Here is a 22,030-nt window from a genome sequence, read left to right as displayed (position 1 = left end):
ATTATTAGTATCGGTTCATTGTGGACCTGGTGCGCGGGTAGTCCCAGGGTGTGTGTGAGTGCCTTGGATTCGGACTAGGCTCTAACCGAGTCACTAACTCCAGACCGGGTCGTTGCTTGACTCGAAGAGAAGAAAGGAGAAGCTGGTACGAGCCTCGCCCAGGCTCAGAGAAATAAAGGCGAACTCGGCCCAGACCCAGGCCGACCGGGAAAGAAGGGGTATTGTGGTTCTGAGCCGGAACCAAAGAGAGGAAGTGGAGGCTATATTGTGTGTGGTGTTGTGTTCATTAAGGAAAACCCGGGGCATTTCGGGCTGTGAACACGTGCGGACTGGGACTTGCCAAGTGGGGAGCAAGTTTCGTTTGGGAACACCTCCGGAGACCTTCAACATCGACAGCAGCTGGTGTGGCCGACGCGAGTCTGGGCCCACGGCGTAGCCGTGATTAAAAGAACCGCCAAGGGGACCGCAGAGTGAGGAACACACGCCTCGCCCGACCCGAGTCGGAGCTGAGCCAAGCGTTCAAGCGGGCTAAGCCTAGCGAAGTGGAGTGGGAGTGTTCGCTCAGTGGAAGGAGCTGAGCGGAACTCTTGCAGCGCTAAGCAGGGCTGAGCGAAGACCAAGGTCGAGCGGTCTAGCAACCTGACCTTTCAAAAGGCACGGGCGCTTCGTCACATCTGTATTATACAGGATATCGTTCTAATGATGCTCGCGTTATCCTGTACGAGACACTAACGAAACTTGTTGCCTTGATGTTGAAGGTACTTCTCTGTAACTACCCGCTGCCGAGCTCGCACACGCTTCTGCTGCTCCGACGGAGTTGGCACATGCACTGGGAAACAGTGTTGAAGGGCTCTTCTTCTTGTTCTTGCCCAAGTCGATGTGGCTGTCGATTGCAACCGAGTCGAACTGATATCAGCTACAGCGCCAAACCCAGGCTGCGACCGAGATCATGGATCGCCAAAGACGCATCAAGGCAAGGCGTCCTGGGTACAAGATGAAGACGTTGCATCAAGTGCAGAAGGAGCTGCAAGCGTTCAAGCCCATACAAGCGCATGAGCTGACGACTTTTATCGGGCTTTTGTGCGCTCGCACGTTGTGCTCTTTCCGAGAAAAGATGGCGAAGTACTGGTCCGTGGATGCACAAGGTGCGGTGCCCAAAGGCACGTTTGGACGCTACATGTCAAGGCGGCGCTTCGAGGAAATTGTAAGGTTCCTACACTTTAGCGACAACCACGGGTCCGACGCACGCAAGTACAAAACCTGGAAGATCAAGCCCATCGCTGACACGATCAACACTACCTTCAAGCTTGGGATGACGGTCGGCCAGCGGATCGCATTCGACGAAGGAATGATTCCTATGAGAAGCAAGTACAACCCCATGCGACAGTATCTACGAGGAAAGCCCCATCCTTGGGGAACCAAGTGCCTCCTGACGTGCGATGCCGACAGTGGCTACTGTGACAGGTATGGTGTTCTAAGATTCTTGTATTCTACAGGATAACAACTTACTCTGTGTGTTCGTTATCCTGTACAGGGCCGAGATCTACCAGGGGCGACTCAACAGCGATAGTGCCGATTTGAACCAAGGGCCCAACGCTGTCATACGCAACGTTGAAGAGGTACTCGAAGGGCTGCCAAAGCGTCGACTCATTATCACGGATCGGTTCTACTCCAGTGTGCTGCTGTCCTCCATCCGCCTGCAACGGGGCCTGTACCATGTCGGCACGATCCAGACCAATCGATGAGGATACTGCAAGACGATCCCTTACAAACAAGCGAAGCGGTCAAAGTGGGTCTTATCGAATTGCGCATTCGAAAACAGTGCCCGGCATGTTAGCCGTGTCCTGGATGGACAATCGACCGGTGCACTTCATTGCCACGGGCTGCGGCACACGACCGACGAGATTGTCAAGGCGTGCAGGTGCTGAAGTTGTCGACGTTCCTGCGCCACAGCTTGTGAAGGACTACCAAGACGGGATGGGCGGCGCGGACTTGCACGATCAACTACGTCTTCAGCGATATTCAATTCAGGTCGGTTTTGCTTTATCTTTCTTATCCTGTAATTCCCCAGATTGTGTTGCTGACAAACGATTGTTATTTTGTATTCTACAGCGAACCATGAAAATGAGGAAGTATTATCTCACGATTTTTCTCGGGCTGGTTGATATGGCGTTGGTCAACGCTTACATCATTTATCGACGTGTCCAAGCTGAGCGTGCACCCGGCAAAGCTCCACCTACTCATGCCGAGTTCATGCGATTGATGCAGACGGCGCTGCTGGGAGTGGGGGCCGCGGACTTCGAAGGTGACTTGTCTGTCCGAGCGCTGGTGGACACGCCAGTACCGCCGTCGCCAACACCGCGCTACACGCTACCAGGACGTCACACGACAAAACAAGTGGACACCTACCGCGTCACGCGGGGGAAGAACGGCGAAGAGACGAGGAAGCGTCGCCAGTATGGTTGCAAGGTGTGTTCACTCCTTCGGCCGGGGATGAATCCGTGGGAGACGACCTTCTACTGCGTTGAGTGTACTGAGGCAAGGTCAAAAGGGGCTGCGGACGACGCTGCACGCGCCAAAGGAAAGGTTTACCTCTGCCAAAAGGTTCGCCAGCACGATCCAAGCGCGCCGACAAACTCTGCGACCTGCAGCCAAATTTGGCATGACCTTTGGCGTGGTGGTGACAACATTCCTCCAGGACTCAAGGCGATCAGACTGCGCACTGCAAAAGTACGTGACGTACAACAAGCCAGCGGAGCTGCCGACGACTCCAGTGATAGCGACGGCAGCTCAAGCTCAAGTGTCAGGTCGTGTAGTGCACGAAGTTCGAACAGTGTTCCCAGTGATGCAGGCAATAATCAAGAATGAATGCAGATAGTTTGTGAGTGATGGTATTTGTTGAATTTTGGCATTTTTCTCTACAAACCTATAATTTGGATACGGAGAATACAGGGTATCACAAGACAGCTACCAATGATACCCTGTACAGCACACTGTAGAAAACAAGAATTGATTGTGAGTTTCACCATCCTTGCAAAAACTCCACAATAGTAAAATCAAGGCATTTCCTTATCCTGTAGAATACAAGGTAACTTTTGCCCAAAATCGCGGGGCTAGAGGGGTTAACAAAGGTAAACAGTCAAAGACAGAGCCAAGCGGTCGGCGTGTAGGCCAAGCGTTACCGGCGGATCGAGCTGTCGAGACTTGACACGGGTCGTTTGAGTGGTATGGTAGCGCCCGGTGGTGCTGGGCGAGCCGACAGGCCGATGCACGGGCAAAGAGAGGCGCCAGCGCGCGCAGGTGGCGTTGCAGCGTTGGCTTGCGGTTTGCAGCAAAAGGATATGTCAGCTGTGGGATTTGAACCCACGCGTTCGAAAACATTACGACCTGAACGTAACCCCTTAGACCACTCGGGCAAACTGACGGGTTAACCAACAACAAAACCAAAGACAACAAAATCCAGCGCTACGCACACAATACGCAAACACGCGGAAAACCACAACCACGCACACATACGCCACCACACGCGCTGCCAATGCGTGCACTCCTCACACACAGACTTCCACGGCTCGAAACCGACCACCAAACTCGATGCGCAAACTCGCAGCTGCTGCCGCTTTTAGCGCTTCGTAGCTCGTCTTGCTCGCCTCTCCGCGCGCCCTGGACGCCTGCCGACTACGATGGTATGCCCCACAGCGACGTTGCAAACCCGGGCCATCATCGTCACCAAGCCACCGCCGGGGTGGCCGACACCACCCGGGCCAGCATCGAGTCCCAGTATGGTCCGGGTTTGGCAACCAGTTGCCTCGCGCACGCGTGCCAACGGTACGGACAGGTGCGCGCAGCGGGTTGCTGACTCGACTAGCTATCGTGGGCGGCAGGGCAAACGACGACGGACACTCGAGGTCGGCGTGTAGGCCAAGCGTTACCGGCGGATGGAGCTGTCGAGACTTGACACGGGTCGTTTGAGTGGTATGGTAGCGCCCGGTGGTGCTGGGCGAGCCGACAGGCCGATGCACGGGCAAAGAGAGGCGCCAGCGCGCGCAGGAGGCGTTGCAGCGTTGGCTTGCGGTTTGCAGCAAAAGGATATGTCAGCTGTGGGATTTGAACCCACGCGTTCGAAAACATTACGACCTGAACGTAACCCCTTAGACCACTCGGGCAAACTGACGGGTTAACCAACAACAAAACCAAAGACAACAAAATCCAGCGCTACGCACACAATACGCAAACACGCGGAAAACCACAACCACGCACACATACGCCACCACACGCGCTGCCAATGCGTGCACTCCTCACACACAGACTTCCACGGCTCGAAACCGACCACCAAACTCGATGCGCAAACTCGCAGCTGCTGCCGCTTTTAGCGCTTCGTAGCTCGTCTTGCTCGCCTCTCCGCGCGCTCTGGACGCCTGCCGACTACGATGGTATGCCCCACAGCGACGTTGCAAACCCGGGCCATCATCGTCACCAAGCCACCGCCGGGGTGGCCGACACCACCCGGGCCAGCATCGAGTCCCAGTATGGCCCGGGTTTGGCAACCAGTTGCCTCGCGCACGCGTGCCAACGGTACGGACAGGTGCGCGCAGCGGGTTGCTGACTCGACTAGCTATCGTGGGCGGCAGGGCAAACGACGACGGACACTCGAGGTCGGCGTGTAGGCCAAGCGTTACCGGCGGATGGAGCTGTCGAGACTTGACACGGGTCGTTTGAGTGGTATGGTAGCGCCCGGTGGTGCTGGGCGAGCCGACAGGCCGATGCACGGGCAAAGAGAGGCGCCAGCGCGCGCAGGAGGCGTTGCAGCGTTGGCTTGCGGTTTGCAGCAAAAGGATATGTCAGCTGTGGGATTTGAACCCACGCGTTCGAAAACATTACGACCTGAACGTAACCCCTTAGACCACTCGGGCAAACTGACGGGTTAACCAACAACAAAACCAAAGACAACAAAATCCAGCGCTACGCACACAATACGCAAACACGCGGAAAACCACAACCACGCACACATACGCCACCACACGCGCTGCCAATGCGTGCACTCCTCACACACAGACTTCCACGGCTCGAAACCGACCACCAAACTCGATGCGCAAACTCGCAGCTGCTGCCGCTTTTAGCGCTTCGTAGCTCGTCTTGCTCGCCTCTCCGCGCGCTCTGGACGCCTGCCGACTACGATGGTATGCCCCACAGCGACGTTGCAAACCCGGGCCATCATCGTCACCAAGCCACCGCCGGGGTGGCCGACACCACCCGGGCCAGCATCGAGTCCCAGTATGGTCCGGGTTTGGCAACCAAATGCCTCGCGCACGCGTGCCAACGGTACGGACAGGTGCGCGCAGCGGGTTGCTGACTCGACTAGCTATCGTGGGCGGCAGGGCAAACGACGACGGACACTCGAGGTCGGCGTGTAGGCCAAGCGTTACCGGCGGATGGAGCTGTCGAGACTTGACACGGGTCGTTTGAGTGGTATGGTAGCGCCCGGTGGTGCTGGGCGAGCCGACAGGCCGATGCACGGGCAAAGAGAGGCGCCAGCGCGCGCAGGAGGCGTTGCAGCGTTGGCTTGCGGTTTGCAGCAAAAGGATATGTCAGCTGTGGGATTTGAACCCACGCGTTCGAAAACATTACGACCTGAACGTAACCCCTTAGACCACTCGGGCAAACTGACGGGTTAACCAACAACAAAACCAAAGACAACAAAATCCAGCGCTACGCACACAATACGCAAACACGCGGAAAACCACAACCACGCACACATACGCCACCACACGCGCTGCCAATGCGTGCACTCCTCACACACAGACTTCCACGGCTCGAAACCGACCACCAAACTCGATGCGCAAACTCGCAGCTGCTGCCGCTTTTAGCGCTTCGTAGCTCGTCTTGCTCGCCTCTCCGCGCGCCCTGGACGCCTGCCGACTACGATGGTATGCCCCACAGCGACGTTGCAAACCCGGGCCATCATCGTCACCAAGCCACCGCCGGGGTGGCCGACACCACCCGGGCCAGCATCGAGTCCCAGTATGGTCCGGGTTTGGCAACCAGTTGCCTCGCGCACGCGTGCCAACGGTACGGACAGGTGCGCGCAGCGGGTTGCTGACTCGACTAGCTATCGTGGGCGGCAGGGCAAACGACGACGGACACTCGAGGTCGGCGTGTAGGCCAAGCGTTACCGGCGGATGGAGCTGTCGAGACTTGACACGGGTCGTTTGAGTGGTATGGTAGCGCCCGGTGGTGCTGGGCGAGCCGACAGGCCGATGCACGGGCAAAGAGAGGCGCCAGCGCGCGCAGGAGGCGTTGCAGCGTTGGCTTGCGGTTTGCAGCAAAAGGATATGTCAGCTGTGGGATTTGAACCCACGCGTTCGAAAACATTACGACCTGAACGTAACCCCTTAGACCACTCGGGCAAACTGACGGGTTAACCAACAACAAAACCAAAGACAACAAAATCCAGCGCTACGCACACAATACGCAAACACGCGGAAAACCACAACCACGCACACATACGCCACCACACGCGCTGCCAATGCGTGCACTCCTCACACACAGACTTCCACGGCTCGAAACCGACCACCAAACTCGATGCGCAAACTCGCAGCTGCTGCCGCTTTTAGCGCTTCGTAGCTCGTCTTGCTTGCCACTCCGCGTGCTCTGGACGCCTGCCGACTACGATGGTATGCCCCACAGCGACGTTGCAAACCCGGGCCATCATCGTCACCAAGCCACCGCCGGGGTGGCCGACACCACCCGGGCCAGCATCGAGTCCCAGTATGGTCCGGGTTTGGCAACCAGTTGCCTCGCGCACGCGTGCCAACGGTACGGACAGGTGCGCGCAGCGGGTTGCTGACTCGACTAGCTATCGTGGGCGGCAGGGCAAACGACGACGGACACTCGAGGTCGGCGTGTAGGCCAAGCGTTACCGGCGGATCGAGCTGTCGAGACTTGACACGGGTCGTTTGAGTGGTATGGTAGCGCCCGGTGGTGCTGGGCGAGCCGACAGGCCGATGCACGGGCAAAGAGAGGCGCCAGCGCGCGCAGGAGGCGTTGCAGCGTTGGCTTGCGGTTTGCAGCAAAAGGATATGTCAGCTGTGGGATTTGAACCCACGCGTTCGAAAACATTACGACCTGAACGTAACCCCTTAGACCACTCGGGCAAACTGACGGGTTAACCAACAACAAAACCAAAGACAACAAAATCCAGCGCTACGCACACAATACGCAAACACGCGGAAAACCACAACCACGCACACATACGCCACCACACGCGCTGCCAATGCGTGCACTCCTCACACACAGACTTCCACGGCTCGAAACCGACCACCAAACTCGATGCGCAAACTCGCAGCTGCTGCCGCTTTTTGCGCTTCGTAGCTCGTCTTGCTCGCCTCTCCGCGCGCTCTGGACGCCTGCCGACTACGATGGTATGCCCCACAGCGACGTTGCAAACCCGGGCCATCATCGTCACCAAGCCACCGCCGGGGTGGCCGACACCACCCGGGCCAGCATCGAGTCCCAGTATGGTCCGGGTTTGGCAACCAGTTGCCTCGCGCACGCGTGCCAACGGTACGGACAGGTGCGCGCAGCGGGTTGCTGACTCGACTAGCTATCGTGGGCGGCAGGGCAAACGACGACGGACACTCGAGGTCGGCGTGTAGGCCAAGCGTTACCGGCGGATCGAGCTGTCGAGACTTGACACGGGTCGTTTGAGTGGTATGGTAGCGCCCGGTGGTGCTGGGCGAGCCGACAGGCCGATGCACGGGCAAAGAGAGGCGCCAGCGCGCGCAGGAGGCGTTGCAGCGTTGGCTTGCGGTTTGCAGCAAAAGGATATGTCAGCTGTGGGATTTGAACCCACGCGTTCGAAAACATTACGACCTGAACGTAACCCCTTAGACCACTCGGGCAAACTGACGGGTTAACCAACAACAAAACCAAAGACAACAAAATCCAGCGCTACGCACACAATACGCAAACACGCGGAAAAACACAACCACGCACACATACGCCACCACACGCGCTGCCAATGCGTGCACTCCTCACACACAGACTTCCACGGCTCGAAACCGACCACCAAACTCGATGCGCAAACTCGCAGCTGCTGCCGCTTTTTGCGCTTCGTAGCTCGTCTTGCTCGCCTCTCCGCGCGCTCTGGACGCCTGCCGACTACGATGGTATGCCCCACAGCGACGTTGCAAACCCGGGCCATCATCGTCACCAAGCCACCGCCGGGGTGGCCGACACCACCCGGGCCAGCATCGAGTCCCAGTATGGTCCGGGTTTGGCAACCAATTGCCTCGCGCACGCGTGCCAACGGTACGGACAGGTGCGCGCAGCGGGTTGCTGACTCGACTAGCTATCGTGGGCGCCAGGGCAAACGACGACCAGGGCTGGAAGTGCAGCGTTGGCTTGCGGTTTGCAGCAAAAGGATATGTCAGCTGTGGGATTTGAACCCACGCGTTCGAAAACATTACGACCTGAACGTAACCCCTTAGACCACTCGGGCAAACTGACGGGTTAACCAACAACAAAACCAAAGACAACAAAATCCAGCGCTACGCACACAATACGCAAACACGCGGAAAAACACAACCACGCACACATACGCCACCACACGCGCTGCCAATGCGTGCACTCCTCACACACAGACTTCCACGGCTCGAAACCGACCACCAAACTCGATGCGCAAACTCGCAGCTGCTGCCGCTTTTTGCGCTTCGTAGCTCGTCTTGCTCGCCACTCCGCGCGCTCTGGACGTCTGCCGACTACGATGGTATGCCCCACAGCGACGTTGCAAACCCGGGCCATCATCGTCACCAAGCCACCGCCGGGGTGGCCGACACCACCCGGGCCAGCATCGAGTCCCAGTATGGCCCGGGTTTGGCAACCAGTTGCCTCGCGCACGCGTGCCAACGGTACGGACAGGTGCGCGCAGCGGGTTGCTGACTCGACTAGCTATCGTGGGCGGCAGGGCAAACGACGACGGACACTCGAGGTCGGCGTGTAGGCCAAGCGTTACCGGCGGATCGAGCTGTCGAGACTTGACACGGGTCGTTTGAGTGGTATGGTAGCGCCCGGTGGTGCTGGGCGAGCCGACAGGCCGATGCACGGGCAAAGAGAGGCGCCAGCGCGCGCAGGAGGCGTTGCAGCGTTGGCTTGCGGTTTGCAGCAAAAGGATATGTCAGCTGTGGGATTTGAACCCACGCGTTCGAAAACATTACGACCTGAACGTAACCCCTTAGACCACTCGGGCAAACTGACGGGTTAACCAACAACAAAACCAAAGACAACAAAATCCAGCGCTACGCACACAATACGCAAACACGCGGAAAAACACAACCACGCACACATACGCCACCACACGCGCTGCCAATGCGTGCACTCCTCACACACAGACTTCCACGGCTCGAAACCGACCACCAAACTCGATGCGCAAACTCGCAGCTGCTGCCGCTTTTTGCGCTTCGTAGCTCGTCTTGCTCGCCACTCCGCGCGCTCTGGACGTCTGCCGACTACGATGGTATGCCCCACAGCGACGTTGCAAACCCGGGCCATCATCGTCACCAAGCCACCGCCGGGGTGGCCGACACCACCCGGGCCAGCATCGAGTCCCAGTATGGCCCGGGTTTGGCAACCAGTTGCCTCGCGCACGCGTGCCAACGGTACGGACAGGTGCGCGCAGCGGGTTGCTGACTCGACTAGCTATCGTGGGCGGCAGGGCAAACGACGACGGACACTCGAGGTCGGCGTGTAGGCCAAGCGTTACCGGCGGATCGAGCTGTCGAGACTTGACACGGGTCGTTTGAGTGGTATGGTAGCGCCCGGTGGTGCTGGGCGAGCCGACAGGCCGATGCACGGGCAAAGAGAGGCGCCAGCGCGCGCAGGAGGCGTTGCAGCGTTGGCTTGCGGTTTGCAGCAAAAGGATATGTCAGCTGTGGGATTTGAACCCACGCGTTCGAAAACATTACGACCTGAACGTAACCCCTTAGACCACTCGGGCAAACTGACGGGTTAACCAACAACAAAACCAAAGACAACAAAATCCAGCGCTACGCACACAATACGCAAACACGCGGAAAAACACAACCACGCACACATACGCCACCACACGCGCTGCCAATGCGTGCACTCCTCACACACAGACTTCCACGGCTCGAAACCGACCACCAAACTCGATGCGCAAACTCGCAGCTGCTGCCGCTTTTAGCGCCTCGTAGCTCGTCTTGCTCGCCACTCTGCGCGCTATTGAGGCGAAGTACATTGATGCAACATGGCTCTATATCCGGATATATTGCATTGTAATATGATGACCAAACTCGATTTCGCATTTGGGGCTGCAGTCGACATCTCGAGTCGAAGGCTACCACGCTGCAATGAAACTATGGCTTCGCAACGCCACATCCGATCTACTCACTATATATAAGCCAATGGTACGTTGGTGGACTGAAAGCATCGAAAAACACGAGCACGCCGTCAGCTCCGAGACAGATAGCATACTGACCGCCTTCAGAAAGGGTGTCTACGAAGATGTCGTGTTGAAGATCCACAATCACGCGCTGAAAAGTGTGCAGAGCTCATCCAGAACATAGCATCGGAACGGCCTTGTTCAGGAACATACACTAGAACAACAGGACTACCCTGCATCCACCACTTGAAGTCACTTCTCGAGACTGGAAAGAATCTACAACCTAGTGATTTCCATGCGCACTGGTGGGTCGACAGAAGCCTTGCACCAGTTCCTGACAAGCCACGTACAAAATCCCCGCACACAATACAAGACCTTCGTACTGAGCGAGCACGTACCAAGGCTAATGAAGCAAAAGCCAAGGTAGCCGCACGGAAAGCTGCAGGAGCTAAACGAAAGGCTCTTCGTGAGCCTCAAATCGAAAAACCGAAGGCGAAGGAGACGGTAAAAAGGAAGAGCACGAGAGCTACCAGGCTTTCTAAAGGTGCAGGTCCGCAAGGGAACCGGCGAGAGTTGTCTACATGGGAGATGTCGGAGATAGATGCCGCCAGTGCGCAAGCAATAATTACCCCAACGGGGCCAACGCGACCATTCTTCCCATCGCAGCAAGACCAGCCATCGCTTCCTGGATTCCACGACTTATTTCATCAAGCGCAATAAGAACGCCAAGTTAGCGCATAGTTTACAAGGCAAAGTACTTCAGTAAAAAAAAGTATCTGCCACCACCAATACTGTCATGACTATGTGGAAAGCGTGCGGGAGGTCTGCTTCGTGCTCTTGCTGCGAGTTTGTACATCGAGTTTGGTGATCGGTTAAGGCCCGTGTCAGTGTGTGTGTGTGTGTTCCATGCGAAATCTGTGCAGTATCTTGCGGACCTGCACGTGTTAGTTGAGGCGCACGCTTCGCTACGTCGCCGACATACCCAGACTCCGCTTTGGTTCTCCGAGATTCTTGACGCTGTATCTAGCCTCGAGGCCGTGTCATCTCGGTCAGATTCTTGTAGGCAATAAGGATATCGTCGATATAGAGGGCAAGAATGATCTTACGCGTTGCCTTGGTGCTCGTGTGTACACACGGGTTGGATCGAGTCGGTTCCAGTCCATGATGCAGACGAACGAGTCCATCTCCTTGTGTCACGCGGCTCCGGATCGACGCAATCCGTACAACGCTTTGTTTAGCCTCCACACGCAGTGCTCACGGCCAGGCGCCTCAAACCCCTTGACCTGTAAAAGATACACCGTTTCCTTCAGTGGGTCCTTGACGTATGTACTGGGAAGGCCGGCTTGGGGCACATCCAGAGGCCGAAGTTTACGACGATCGCGAACATGAAGCCAGCTTCGCGACGGGGGCGTATACTTCCACTTCACCGAACACAAAGTCCTTTCGATCGTCTCTGGCGCGCACGCGGGCCTTGTAGGTCAGCTCCATGTTGGCGTCATGCTTCAGTCGATACTGGAGGATGTAGCCTAGTGTTGTTTCACCTGGAGGGAGCTCGATCAGCGCCCCAGTGTTGGTTTCCTCGAGCGCTTTCAGCTCTCTAACGATCACCTTCTGCCCGTGCGGCCATCACTTGCTGTGTTTTGCCTCACTCGTGTTCAACGGCTAGCGGACAACTTCTCCAGCTGCAACTAGGGCGGTTCCTACTTGCCGCGCCGAAATACGTTCCACACTTTATGAATTGAGATTTGGCTGGCCGTTGCTTTCTACCACGACGTCTGCAGGCAAGCCGCCATGTAGGTTGCGCCTTTGGCCTGAGTTAGTTGGCGCGGGTGCTGCGTCTTCTTCGCTGCCGGCATCCTCTCATTTTCGATCTTGCGTAAGCGGAACTTGGCATCCTACGCTACTGCTGTCGACAGGGGCAATGAACTCGAAGTCACGGATATGCCAGACCTTTGCAGTTGGCTCTTGCGTGTAGGCATGAGTTCCTGTGCGGTCTTCTTGGAAACCGATGGACACTGCGGGTAGACCTCGCGGCACGAATCGCAACGCCGTTTGTTGTTGTTCAGATGTTACGAGTAACCGCCACTTGGCTGTGGACATACACGGCATGACGGGCAGCATACTCCCACAGAGTGTGTGGCAGCTTGGCGTCAATCACCATTGTTGTGATCATGTCGTTCACTGTTCTGTTGGCACGCTCGGCTATACCCTTTTTAAACGGCGAATCTAAGTTGACCAAATGCAGCAGTACGCCACGCTTGAGGCACTCTTGGCGGCATTTCTCGTCAATAAATTCGCCACTGCCGTAGGACCGAAGTACCTTTAATGAACGCTTGTCGATGTATATTTGGCGGTCCAGAATTTCCATGAAGATTCAACGCAATGAGCCACGTCGCGTTTGAGCTGTAAGAAATAGTATCACGCGTAGTTCCGCCACGAAACCAGCATGATATGTTTATTGCCATGTACAGAACGGTGGAATGGGCGGCACAGATCAGTGTGATAGATTTGCACCGCTCATACATCGCTCGACACGCGCTGTCTCTTGATCAGGCGCGCGTCATTTTGACATACAGGCACGACAAACACTTGAAAGATTTGTAGTCGGTTATGATGGGCCCCTCAACTGTGCCGGCTCATGCCGTGTGCTTAATCGCCCGCGTGCTAAAGTGGCCGAGCCTGTTGTACCAGTTCTGCAGGGTGTCTCCGATGCTAAGGCTGATGAATGCTGGCGTGGAGCTCTCAGCGTTTGGAAGTACCGGGAAGACATCATTCTCCTCTGCGGCAGTGAGCACGACGAAGCCAGTACTTCGGTTGCGTACGATGCATGTACCGCGACGAATTGTCACCGATATGCCTTCCGCATCTAGCTTGCTGGTCGAGATTAGAGTTCCTGGTAGCTAATGCACAAAACCGACATCGTTTAGGCGAAGTGTACCCAGTCTTGCGGTACCGTCATCTTGTGTAGCAATCACGGGTATGTCGATGGATCCGGTTAGGTTCGCGAGAACCTTGCTGTCATCATCGATAATAACGTCCAAGGGAGGCGCCTACTGCACGTTTTCCAGTCTTGCCCATTTGGCTTTCATGTGGCAGGAGGCTGCCGAGTCTACGAGGGATTGAGGTGCTGGTTTCAGGTCCGCCGAGGCAATGTCAGTCTCAAGGCGTCAGGGACTTCGTCGCCGAGCAGAGGGCTCGCCCTTACGAGTCACACGGCGTGACTATCGCTTTGAGGGGCTCCTTGGCCGCGCACGGTGTCGCTCGGTCCTTCGAACCACTTGGAGAGGCACCGATGGTATGTCTGCGTCTGTGGCGGCCTAGGCTAGCTATGCGCTTGAGGCGATTTGCAAACTGCTCGTGCGTGTCCTCCGGCTTCTTTCGTGCGTTGCAGATCTCCGTCATGACCTGCTTGTCGGTGCGTTTGCGGAAACGCCTGATGAGTGCTTCGCCAGAGTCTTGGAACGGCATCTCGATCAGTCTAGGCCTCATCTCGTCGTGCCAGTCCTTCGCCATGCCGCCTAGGTAGTCGTCCATGATTGCGACCTTGACTCTGGGCTACCGGCGTTTACGGGGATGCTGGGCACGTCAAATGTATCGGTAAGGTTTTAATCGAGTCACCTGCAATTTTGATCCCGTTAGGGTCGCCTATAATCCATGCAGAACCAAATCAGAAATATAGTGTATTTAGTTTGGGTCCCTCATTGATGTGGGGTCCTAACCATCTCTGGCCAAAGCGCGTCAACTATAAATTCTCTAAGTCCTGATAATGAATTATTCTTAAACACGACATTAGAAATAAGACGGGTCAAGTTGACTACAGTGTCCTCGTGACCACTAGAGGATGGATTTTAGCATGGAGTTCGCCACGAGGGTATGCTATTGCAGTTTGGGATGGGTGCCATGCGCAGGGACGCGTTGGGAGCTGACATCCCAACCAGGATACACTATTATTTTGGCAGTCTTCAGTGTCCTGTACCACGGTTACTCGTGCAGGCCGCTTTATCGTAGCCACAACATCTGCCACCTCTTGCTCACGATTGCTCTAGCGATGACACCTGTTTTTAGTAGGAGAGTCATCGAGTTCATATCAGGCTGGACTCCAGTAGCGTTCCCCCTCTTGGTACGTGTACAGCGCACCAACGACACAGGACAACAGAATTTAGTGATGACCTCATAAAATTAATTGTCCTAATTAAAGCATCGTTAAAGCGGACACCTGCTCGCGCCAACGGATCAGAAGACAGCAGCAACTTCTCCTTCGTCTTGCGGTACACGACCTGCTCGTTGTACAAATAGGTTTACTATGGCATGGCATTGAAAAATCATTTGACCTGCGAAAGTTAATTAATAGATATTTCGCCTGTATGTAATGATAAACCGGTTTTCAGTGATTAAACTTTTTTTTAGGTTTCTGTTATGGCCCCTTCAGTCACTCGAGACCAAAAAAGACCAGATGATCTGTTTAAAGTTCTTCCAAGGCATCATCGTCACTTAAACTGCTGCTGCTTCCACCTCTGGAGTCTCCTTTGTGGTATAGTGCCATGCGAAAACTTGGTGAAGAGTATGTGACTCAGATTGACCGCGGTGTGGTGCTTCAAGTTGAGAGCATTCACGGTACTCCTAACCGGGATCCCAGCAATCCCGCCGAGTGCGCTAGGAACAAGTCTCGCCGAAGCCATCGAGCCGGTACGCCGGACAGCCCGGGTGCCGTAACTCTTTCAGTCGAGAAGCTGTTGCTCTCGACGACCCGTAAAAGCACTCGCGCGCCGTCGTCCATCCTTTAGTGGAGAGCACGGGGTTCTGGGAACGGGGTCAGCGAGCTCAGCTGACTTGCGGAAGGACAATTGACTGGCTTGGTTGCCTGGCCTTGGCGAGGACCATCACTGCTGTCCCGGGAGGGCCGAACCGCTGGGAACAACCTAGCTCAGGCCGATAAACGCCGACTTGCTTGGCGATTGTTGTGTCTGTGGCAAGGACTAACTTTGTGCGTTCAACTACACCACACCATCATGGTCTCCCTGAACGCCGCCGGCGTGGGCGGTGTATCGGAAGTACCGTGTGTGTGTGTGTGTCCAAATCAAGTACGATTTGGTCCGCGTCAGGCTGGTTTACTCCCGCAGACTGTTTGTCGTCAAGTTACAGCACTCCCTTCTCACTGCGTATTGGGCCAGTGGCGGCAGGCTTCTGCGCGATGGATGTGCCTGGCGTCACGAGCGAGCTACCTTAATTCTACAGCGCAGTCAGAATGATGAACTTCTACTTGCCGAACATGGACTTGGGCTTCTCTTGCACTGTCGTTGAGCTTTTGGTCATGCTGCTGACAAGCCTCTTAATCTGTTGCGGAGGCGAGTCCAGTGGGGAGGTAGGTTGTTCACCGAGGAGGTATATTTTAGAGTGAGAGAGGCCTTTGCCACTGCTGGAGTTTGCGTTTCTAGCCTACGGTACCTGCCTGCAATTGACGACATCGACTTGAAGCACTTTGAGCCTGTTGCTCCAACATGGCGGGGACTTAGGGAGATGGGGGGGGGGGCACGAGCTGCTGGCCAAGCTATCTAGCAGTCCGCCACGTGTGTGGGGGCAAATCACTTGATTTACGTATGGACCAATACTGGTCCTGATACTAAGGGCCAAGTGTGTGGTTACCAAGCAAATTCGACTATGTTAGCTTGTATCCCGCCTTCCCATCCGACTTGGACCCTGCCAACTACCGGCTCTCTTTCCTACCTAAGTGTCCTAGCATAGTAATTGTAACCCAGATTTGGGTATAGATCCATACCTAGTCTAGGCGTAACCGCTCTAAAAAAACCACGAGCTCACTGAAATTTAATATATCAACTACAACGATTGTTGTCTTGCAGACTGAACGCCGGTTGCACGTCGAACATTCCTGCTGAAAAGCAAGCCAATCGACCGGCTTTGGCTAAATGGGCTGATCAGCAGATTGAAATCGATGCAGATAACTCGATTCTGCCAGTCCCTTTTGCTGTTAGTTTTGAATATTAATCAAGGTATGTCAGTCTGATTCGGAGGTCGGTTATAGTAAATCGGCGGATTTATTATCTAACTAGATATTCCAAGTGGCTCTCACAAAAATACAAGTATTCACCAACTATTGCAATACCGCAGATGGCAAAAGTAAAAAGAAACACTTGCCAAGAGAGGTGAAAATGCTACCACCAAAATTGTAAAAAATGTCGCTGCTTTTCGCACAGATTGATTTTAATCTTTTCATAAGTTTTTTCTTAACCTTTCCTCTCCAATGTGGATACCGGTATGCGCAGCTTCAACATGAGACTTTGCAAGCTACAAAGGGACTTGTGTAGTATTTTAAAGTTTGTACGATAGCTGAAGCGTCTAACTTCATTGTCTACGTTTCCTGAAGTTCAACGGTCTCGTAGACAAAGCAAAGATGCAGGTTAGATTTCGCTTAGTTTTCAGTACGAAAATGATATGCCGCAGTGGAAGTACTACAAATCGTGGTTGCTTTTATGTGAAATCCCAGAGATCCGTTTATGAATACCACATGGACTTCGATACAAACTTCCATATAAACTAATTTTCGCCAAAACATACATGTATGCGTGGATCCTGTCTACCGGTACGCTTTTGGCCTGTAGAGGAGAGGCTAACACATTATGCCGCGTGCTTTATATGATATAACGAGACCGCGTCACACAAAAGGAGGCTTACGAACCATTTGGAGTTTTAAAGATAATCGCGTTTAGAGTTGACCAATCAAATTTCGTACCTAATCGGACTTTAAAAATTGGAAAGTGAAAATCACTCGTAGAAAGCGGAAATTACGTTAATTCGCTTGCTTTTATCACTAGCTTTCCAATAATGTACAGCACGAAAAAATGAATAAATAGTGAGGTCACACGCCCCTTACAAAATCCGGGATTGGGGGGGGGGGTCCGGAAATTGAGATAAGTTGTTTACACCGGTGTCACTTCACGAGTTCTCAACATTTTGAAGTGCTCAATAGCTTAAAAGACGCACAAGACACCTGTCGATGTATGCGGTTAAATCGCGATCCGTATTGTGCTTTTCAGTTGTTTTGGCGAATCGGACGTGTAAAACAGCTACCTACTAAGATGGGGCTAGGTTATCGGAGCAGATTAGCAGGTCCCTCGTAGGGAATTAGGACCAAGAATTGCTACACCTATTCAACTTCAAAACGGCAAATTGTAAGTTCAAAACAGCAAAACGTAAAGTCAAAACTGCAAAGCCTAAACAGCCGCTGACGCGAAATTTTATTTTTGCGGTTACTCGCCAACTGGCATGGCTCTCGCATGGAACTTCATCGTGTGCAACGTGCACTTGTAGCAGATGTAGGGAGTGATTGCCTCACCCACAAGTAGATCTGCCGCCATCTTGAGGTACCCTTCGCGGTGCTGCTTGATCGTGAGATGAGGCGGCACTTGGAGGATGGCTTGGCGGTGGCGCGCCAGGAAGCACTTGACCATGGACTTGAAAGTGGAAAAACAGTTCTCAATCGGATTGAGCATTGGCGAGTAGGGCCCCAGGCGCAGCAGCTTGGCGGGTGCGAACTCTTCTTCGTCGAACACCTCCTCGATGCTTGTGTGACAGGGCGCATTATCACAGACGGGCACGATGTTGTCGAGGGGCGTGGTCTGACCGATGTGCCTCAGCAGCCGCCGAATGAACTTGTTGCACTCGTCCGACGTATAGGAGCCAAAGCGCTTCTCCGAGTACGCCAACCCGTCCTCAGAGATGCACGCAATGACGTGGATGTTTGACCCTTTGCTCGCGGTGTTCTTATCGACAGCACGCTTGCCTTTCAAGCTGCGGCCACGTCGACGAGAACACCACAAGTTAAAGTTAGTTTCGTCAACATAAAATATTTTCTTACCTTCAGCTTTGTAGGCAATCAGGTTGACTACGTAGTCGCGTCGAAGGATCTTGTTGTGGGGCAGGTTGCGGTAGTCGTTGTCTTGATGCGTTTGCTTCACCGTGTACATGCGGCCGCCGATGTGGTGCTTGACGGTTTGGCGCGATACGTGTAGCCCAAACTGAGCTTCTAGCGCGTCGACCATCTCGTTTAGGGTCAGGTAGCAGTTCTCGTCCAGTAGGCCTAGTAGGTAGTCCACGTGGGTGTCGGAAACCTTCGCGTTGCGCCTCCCACCACGCGGTTTACGCGGCGACACATTCCACGTATCGTTGTCCCGCGCGGCGGAGACCCACTTGTACGCGGTGCGCATGCTGACGTCGTTCTTGGCAGCCACATCCTGCCGGTCTTGGCCGGCACGGGCGGCGCGGAGAACGCGCAGAATAGTGTCGTCGTCGTAGATCATAGCGCTGCGGTGTGGTGGGCGTGTTGGGGGAGACTGTGCTGTGGGGGCGCAAATTGCAGAATGGGAGACTGGAGCCCGAGGCACTGCATCGGCACAAGTACAGAAAGCGTCTCGGTCCATTAGTTTTGGCGCGAAGCACTTCGCGCCACCCACCGTACCCGAGTATTCCCCGTCAAAGGCGATACAGCTTCGATTATGATTTTCGCAAGGTCTGCAGTTTTGACTTTACGTTTTGCTGTTTTGAACTTACAATTTGCCGTTTTGAAGTTGAAAAGGTGTAGTCCGATGGAAGCACTTGCGCAGGTCCTACAAACAGCCGAAAGCCCGAATGTCGCCCATTTTCACGGCATTCGGGGTTTGAGGTCTTACGAAGGACTCCTGCCAAGTCTTGTGGCAGGACTTTCATACGAGCTGACTCTAATACGGCGTATGTCAAACGCAGAATAAACTTAGGGAAACACGATGCAGTCGATACGTTAAACACTCCAGTCTTCGCTCTTCGCCTTCGCGGGTTCCGGCATTGCTTGCTTCCCTAAACAAAACTTGCTTGGCTTGGACTCCAACCGGAGTCCATTGAACGGAGAGACTCCGGGAGACCGCTCATCGGACACGTCCGAGATTTGCATCTCAGATTTATAGACCTCCAACCTCAGATTAACTGACCTCCAAAGCCCTACGTAGGACTCGACAAAATGACCGAAAGGCACAATACTTAGGTTCGTAAGCATCATTTCTTTTGACGCGGTCTCTTATTAAAAATGAATATTGTATGTTGTAACTTAAAATAAAGAATATTGCACTTTTGGCGGGTGCTTTTTGTGATCTATGATAATTTTGCGTCATGCGAAAGCTTTAATATGATATTAGGGGGGAGTCGAACATTGCCAAAAACGTGCTCAAGTTTTGAGCTTGGCCGTGCTCACAATCTCGACAGCGTTTTGCTTAACTCTGAAACAAGCCGCCTCCGGAGGTGGCTTATCTCTGAAATGAGCTGCTTATACTGGGATAGGAAGCAACGTTAGTGCTGCTATCGCAGACCAAACATGATTATATCCGTGGTACGCTGAGTCAAAAGGTGACCGCTCTTGACACCTAACTGGTACATTGTCCTGAAACCGGTGTGGCCCCGGTGGGCCCTCCAAAAGGTTTATATGCGTGGGCAAGCTGAACTGGTAGAAAACCCATTACACCGGTACGGCCGCGGTGCTGCACTGGGCCCTCCAAAAGGTTTATATGCGTGGGCAGATTGAACCGGTATGAGTCAGTAGCATATATCGAATAGTAGGAGTGAAGTAAAGTGAATGATGGACGAACTGCTGCAGAAGCATACAAGGGTAAACATTTTCACTTTCTACAAGCTACAAACGGATCTCGAGCAAGGTTCGTTTTATCACTGTGTATAAGCACTATCTACAGTTTTGAGGTGAATTACCGGGCAGACGCTGCGGCTGCGAAGCAGGCGCAGGAGATGCCCGTGGTTCGTAAAAAACCTCATAATAATAGAAAGCGATTATACCAAAAACATCCTATCCCAGCCTTCGCGGAGCCCTAGTTTCAGAGATAAGCAATTCCCTTCTTTGTTCCCTCCTCCACAAATACCTCCAAATTATCCTTATAGACAATATCCTGTGATACACGCTCTAGCTATTCAATGCTGTTAGAAAGGGCTACATCAAATTACCTTGTTCTCAGTATGCACTTTGGTATCGCATGTCTATTGCATAATCAGTATTCCCTACAAAGTTACACACCAGCATTTGTTGAAGAAACTGGTCGGGATCTGTAGTGGGTCAGATGGCGGAAAAGTTCCCTCCACTCGACTAAGTCCGAAAAATGGAGGGATCGACATCTTTTCGACACTTTACTGCTCAGAATTCTGGCTCGGTTTTGCTCATTATTTTTGGCGTTTTTGAGATGTTCGACTCCCCCTATTAGGAGTATCTATGCAACATAATAATACAATGGCCCGTACAAAATATTGTCGTAAGTGTATTGACATTATTTTTAAATAAGGGAATGCTTCTAGTATTCGTCCTTCTTTATGGCGATGGTTGACGTTCCACTGCCCCTATCCGTAGCTGACTGGCTAGACAAAGGATAAATCTGATTTCGAGAAACACTAGCGAGACTAGATCCTATCTTTAGTGTATGTAGGCTGTCTGGTTCGCAATCGCTCACTTGAGGCTCCTGCCAGAAACAGCTCAGCGCTAAACTTGCTGAATAGTGCCTCTCATCCATACAATGGGCAGCGGTGATGACAGCTCGGAGACCTCAGCTCCCCGTCGGCGGCGGTTCTGGTGGACTCACCAAGTCGCCGCTTCCAACATGACCCACCTCGACGTTTTCTTCGGATCTCGTACAGGAACAGCCAAGGAGCTGGCGTCTGATCTCGCTAACAAGGCCTCGAAGCGTGGAGTCGTTGTATTGCTGAAGGAGATGAACGAGTTCGACCCGACCCACTTTGACGACGACGAACTGGACTCGTACTACTCGCCTTCCCGCGCTACAGTCTTCGTGGTGTCGACCCACTACGCAGGCCCAGCACCCAATGCTGAAATGTTCGTGCAGTGGCTGCGTGCGGCTACCGACTCTAGCAAAGGACCCACTGCAGACCCCATAGTGTCTTCTTCTCCCGACGGAGATTCTACTACTCCGATGACCGCCGTCGTCCCAGGAGGAGGAGGACCAGCTACACGCTCCAACCGTGTCAGCCCCATGTCTTCCCCCACAGCTGCGACTTCGTCACGCTCGAGCTTCTCGCACTCGTCATCAACAGCACCAGCCTCATCATCCCGCTCAAACGTGCCGCACTCGTCCCATTCAGGCTTCAACCTCAATTGGCGGCATTTGTTCCGGAACAAGCGCAAAAAAGCCTTCGCTCGCCTCCAGTACGCGGTTTTCGGGGTGGGCAACTCCACGTACCTCACTTACAACGCCATGGGGAAGCTGATCGACGCGCGGTTGCATGCTCTGGGCGCGACGCGACTGTGTCCACTAGGACTCGGTGACGTCTCGAACGATATTTCAGCTACGTTTGCCAAGTGGGAGGCTCAACTGCTTCAACAACTGGCGCATTACTCGGCTGAACTTGGTGATAGCGTCCCTCCCATGGCCGCGTCGGCCAAGAAAGTCGCTCCTCGACCTCTAATTAGTGCAGGAAGTGCAGCCCAGTTGACCACCCCTCGCAGGTTTAGCGTCTCCAGCGTCCCATCAGGACCGTCGCTCGCGACTCGATCACAGGGGCGCCAGCAGCAGCGCCGAGGGTCCATTTTGAGGAGAAGCAGCAGCGCAACCGCCCGAAGCTCCGGACGCCAAGGCG

General features: G+C 54.1%; 8 protein-coding genes and 10 non-coding genes across 18 annotated transcripts; 4 read left to right on the top strand and 14 right to left on the bottom strand.

The window, feature by feature from the left end:
* Positions 1-1,965: 1,965 nt before the first annotated feature.
* PHYSODRAFT_410165 (hypothetical protein) lies at positions 1,966-2,355 on the top strand (the record flags this gene model as incomplete). Its single annotated transcript, XM_009528796.1, has 2 exons — positions 1,966-2,031; positions 2,113-2,355. Coding segments are annotated over 2 exons (309 nt in total), but the record flags the coding sequence as incomplete, so codon positions are not given.
* An 87-nt stretch (positions 2,356-2,442) lies between these two features.
* PHYSODRAFT_403670 (hypothetical protein) lies at positions 2,443-2,865 on the top strand (the record flags this gene model as incomplete). Its single annotated transcript, XM_009528795.1, has 1 exon — positions 2,443-2,865. A coding segment is annotated over one exon (423 nt), but the record flags the coding sequence as incomplete, so codon positions are not given.
* Positions 2,866-3,342: 477 nt separating this feature from the next.
* PHYSODRAFT_t800 lies at positions 3,343-3,424 on the bottom strand. The gene has a single exon. It is a non-coding gene; the product is annotated as a tRNA-Leu (tRNA).
* A 665-nt stretch (positions 3,425-4,089) lies between these two features.
* Positions 4,090-4,171, bottom strand: PHYSODRAFT_t799. The gene has a single exon. It is a non-coding gene; the product is annotated as a tRNA-Leu (tRNA).
* Positions 4,172-4,836: 665 nt separating this feature from the next.
* PHYSODRAFT_t798 lies at positions 4,837-4,918 on the bottom strand. The gene has a single exon. It is a non-coding gene; the product is annotated as a tRNA-Leu (tRNA).
* A 665-nt stretch (positions 4,919-5,583) lies between these two features.
* On the bottom strand, positions 5,584-5,665 carry PHYSODRAFT_t797. Its single transcript has one exon. It is a non-coding gene; the product is annotated as a tRNA-Leu (tRNA).
* A 665-nt stretch (positions 5,666-6,330) lies between these two features.
* Positions 6,331-6,412, bottom strand: PHYSODRAFT_t796. Its single transcript has one exon. It is a non-coding gene; the product is annotated as a tRNA-Leu (tRNA).
* A 665-nt stretch (positions 6,413-7,077) lies between these two features.
* PHYSODRAFT_t795 lies at positions 7,078-7,159 on the bottom strand. Its single transcript has one exon. It is a non-coding gene; the product is annotated as a tRNA-Leu (tRNA).
* Positions 7,160-7,824: 665 nt separating this feature from the next.
* Positions 7,825-7,906, bottom strand: PHYSODRAFT_t794. The gene has a single exon. It is a non-coding gene; the product is annotated as a tRNA-Leu (tRNA).
* A 517-nt stretch (positions 7,907-8,423) lies between these two features.
* Positions 8,424-8,505, bottom strand: PHYSODRAFT_t793. The gene has a single exon. It is a non-coding gene; the product is annotated as a tRNA-Leu (tRNA).
* Positions 8,506-9,170: 665 nt separating this feature from the next.
* PHYSODRAFT_t792 lies at positions 9,171-9,252 on the bottom strand. The gene has a single exon. It is a non-coding gene; the product is annotated as a tRNA-Leu (tRNA).
* A 665-nt stretch (positions 9,253-9,917) lies between these two features.
* PHYSODRAFT_t791 lies at positions 9,918-9,999 on the bottom strand. Its single transcript has one exon. It is a non-coding gene; the product is annotated as a tRNA-Leu (tRNA).
* A 305-nt stretch (positions 10,000-10,304) lies between these two features.
* On the top strand, positions 10,305-10,580 carry PHYSODRAFT_501786 (hypothetical protein; the record flags this gene model as incomplete). The annotated part of the gene is made up of 1 exon (XM_009528794.1): positions 10,305-10,580. A coding segment is annotated over one exon (276 nt), but the record flags the coding sequence as incomplete, so codon positions are not given.
* A 1,009-nt stretch (positions 10,581-11,589) lies between these two features.
* On the bottom strand, positions 11,590-11,742 carry PHYSODRAFT_500512 (hypothetical protein; the record flags this gene model as incomplete). Its single annotated transcript, XM_009528793.1, has 1 exon — positions 11,590-11,742. A coding segment is annotated over one exon (153 nt), but the record flags the coding sequence as incomplete, so codon positions are not given.
* Positions 11,743-11,764: 22 nt separating this feature from the next.
* PHYSODRAFT_331908 (hypothetical protein) lies at positions 11,765-12,557 on the bottom strand (the record flags this gene model as incomplete). Its single annotated transcript, XM_009528792.1, has 3 exons — positions 11,765-12,007; positions 12,296-12,423; positions 12,470-12,557. The coding sequence occupies 3 exons, from the start codon at positions 12,555-12,557 to the stop codon at positions 11,765-11,767; spliced, it is 459 nt and encodes a 152-aa protein (XP_009527087.1).
* Positions 12,558-13,032: 475 nt separating this feature from the next.
* PHYSODRAFT_300869 (hypothetical protein) lies at positions 13,033-13,930 on the bottom strand (the record flags this gene model as incomplete). The annotated part of the gene is made up of 2 exons (XM_009528791.1): positions 13,033-13,270; positions 13,602-13,930. The coding sequence occupies 2 exons, from the start codon at positions 13,928-13,930 to the stop codon at positions 13,033-13,035; spliced, it is 567 nt and encodes a 188-aa protein (XP_009527086.1).
* Positions 13,931-17,661: 3,731 nt separating this feature from the next.
* Positions 17,662-18,378, bottom strand: PHYSODRAFT_504225 (hypothetical protein; the record flags this gene model as incomplete). The annotated part of the gene is made up of 2 exons (XM_009528790.1): positions 17,662-18,163; positions 18,230-18,378. The coding sequence occupies 2 exons, from the start codon at positions 18,376-18,378 to the stop codon at positions 17,662-17,664; spliced, it is 651 nt and encodes a 216-aa protein (XP_009527085.1).
* Positions 18,379-21,036: 2,658 nt separating this feature from the next.
* Positions 21,037-21,720, top strand: PHYSODRAFT_500207 (hypothetical protein; the record flags this gene model as incomplete). The annotated part of the gene is made up of 2 exons (XM_009528789.1): positions 21,037-21,286; positions 21,536-21,720. Coding segments are annotated over 2 exons (435 nt in total), but the record flags the coding sequence as incomplete, so codon positions are not given.
* Positions 21,721-22,030: the final 310 nt, after the last annotated feature.

The sequence above is a fragment of the Phytophthora sojae genome, assembly GCF_000149755.1.
Source record: "Phytophthora sojae unplaced genomic scaffold PHYSOscaffold_4, whole genome shotgun sequence".
NCBI lineage: Eukaryota > Oomycota > Peronosporomycetes > Peronosporales > Peronosporaceae > Phytophthora > Phytophthora sojae.
Note: the sequence above shows the minus strand (reverse complement) of the source record. Positions and strands in the feature narration are given on the sequence as shown.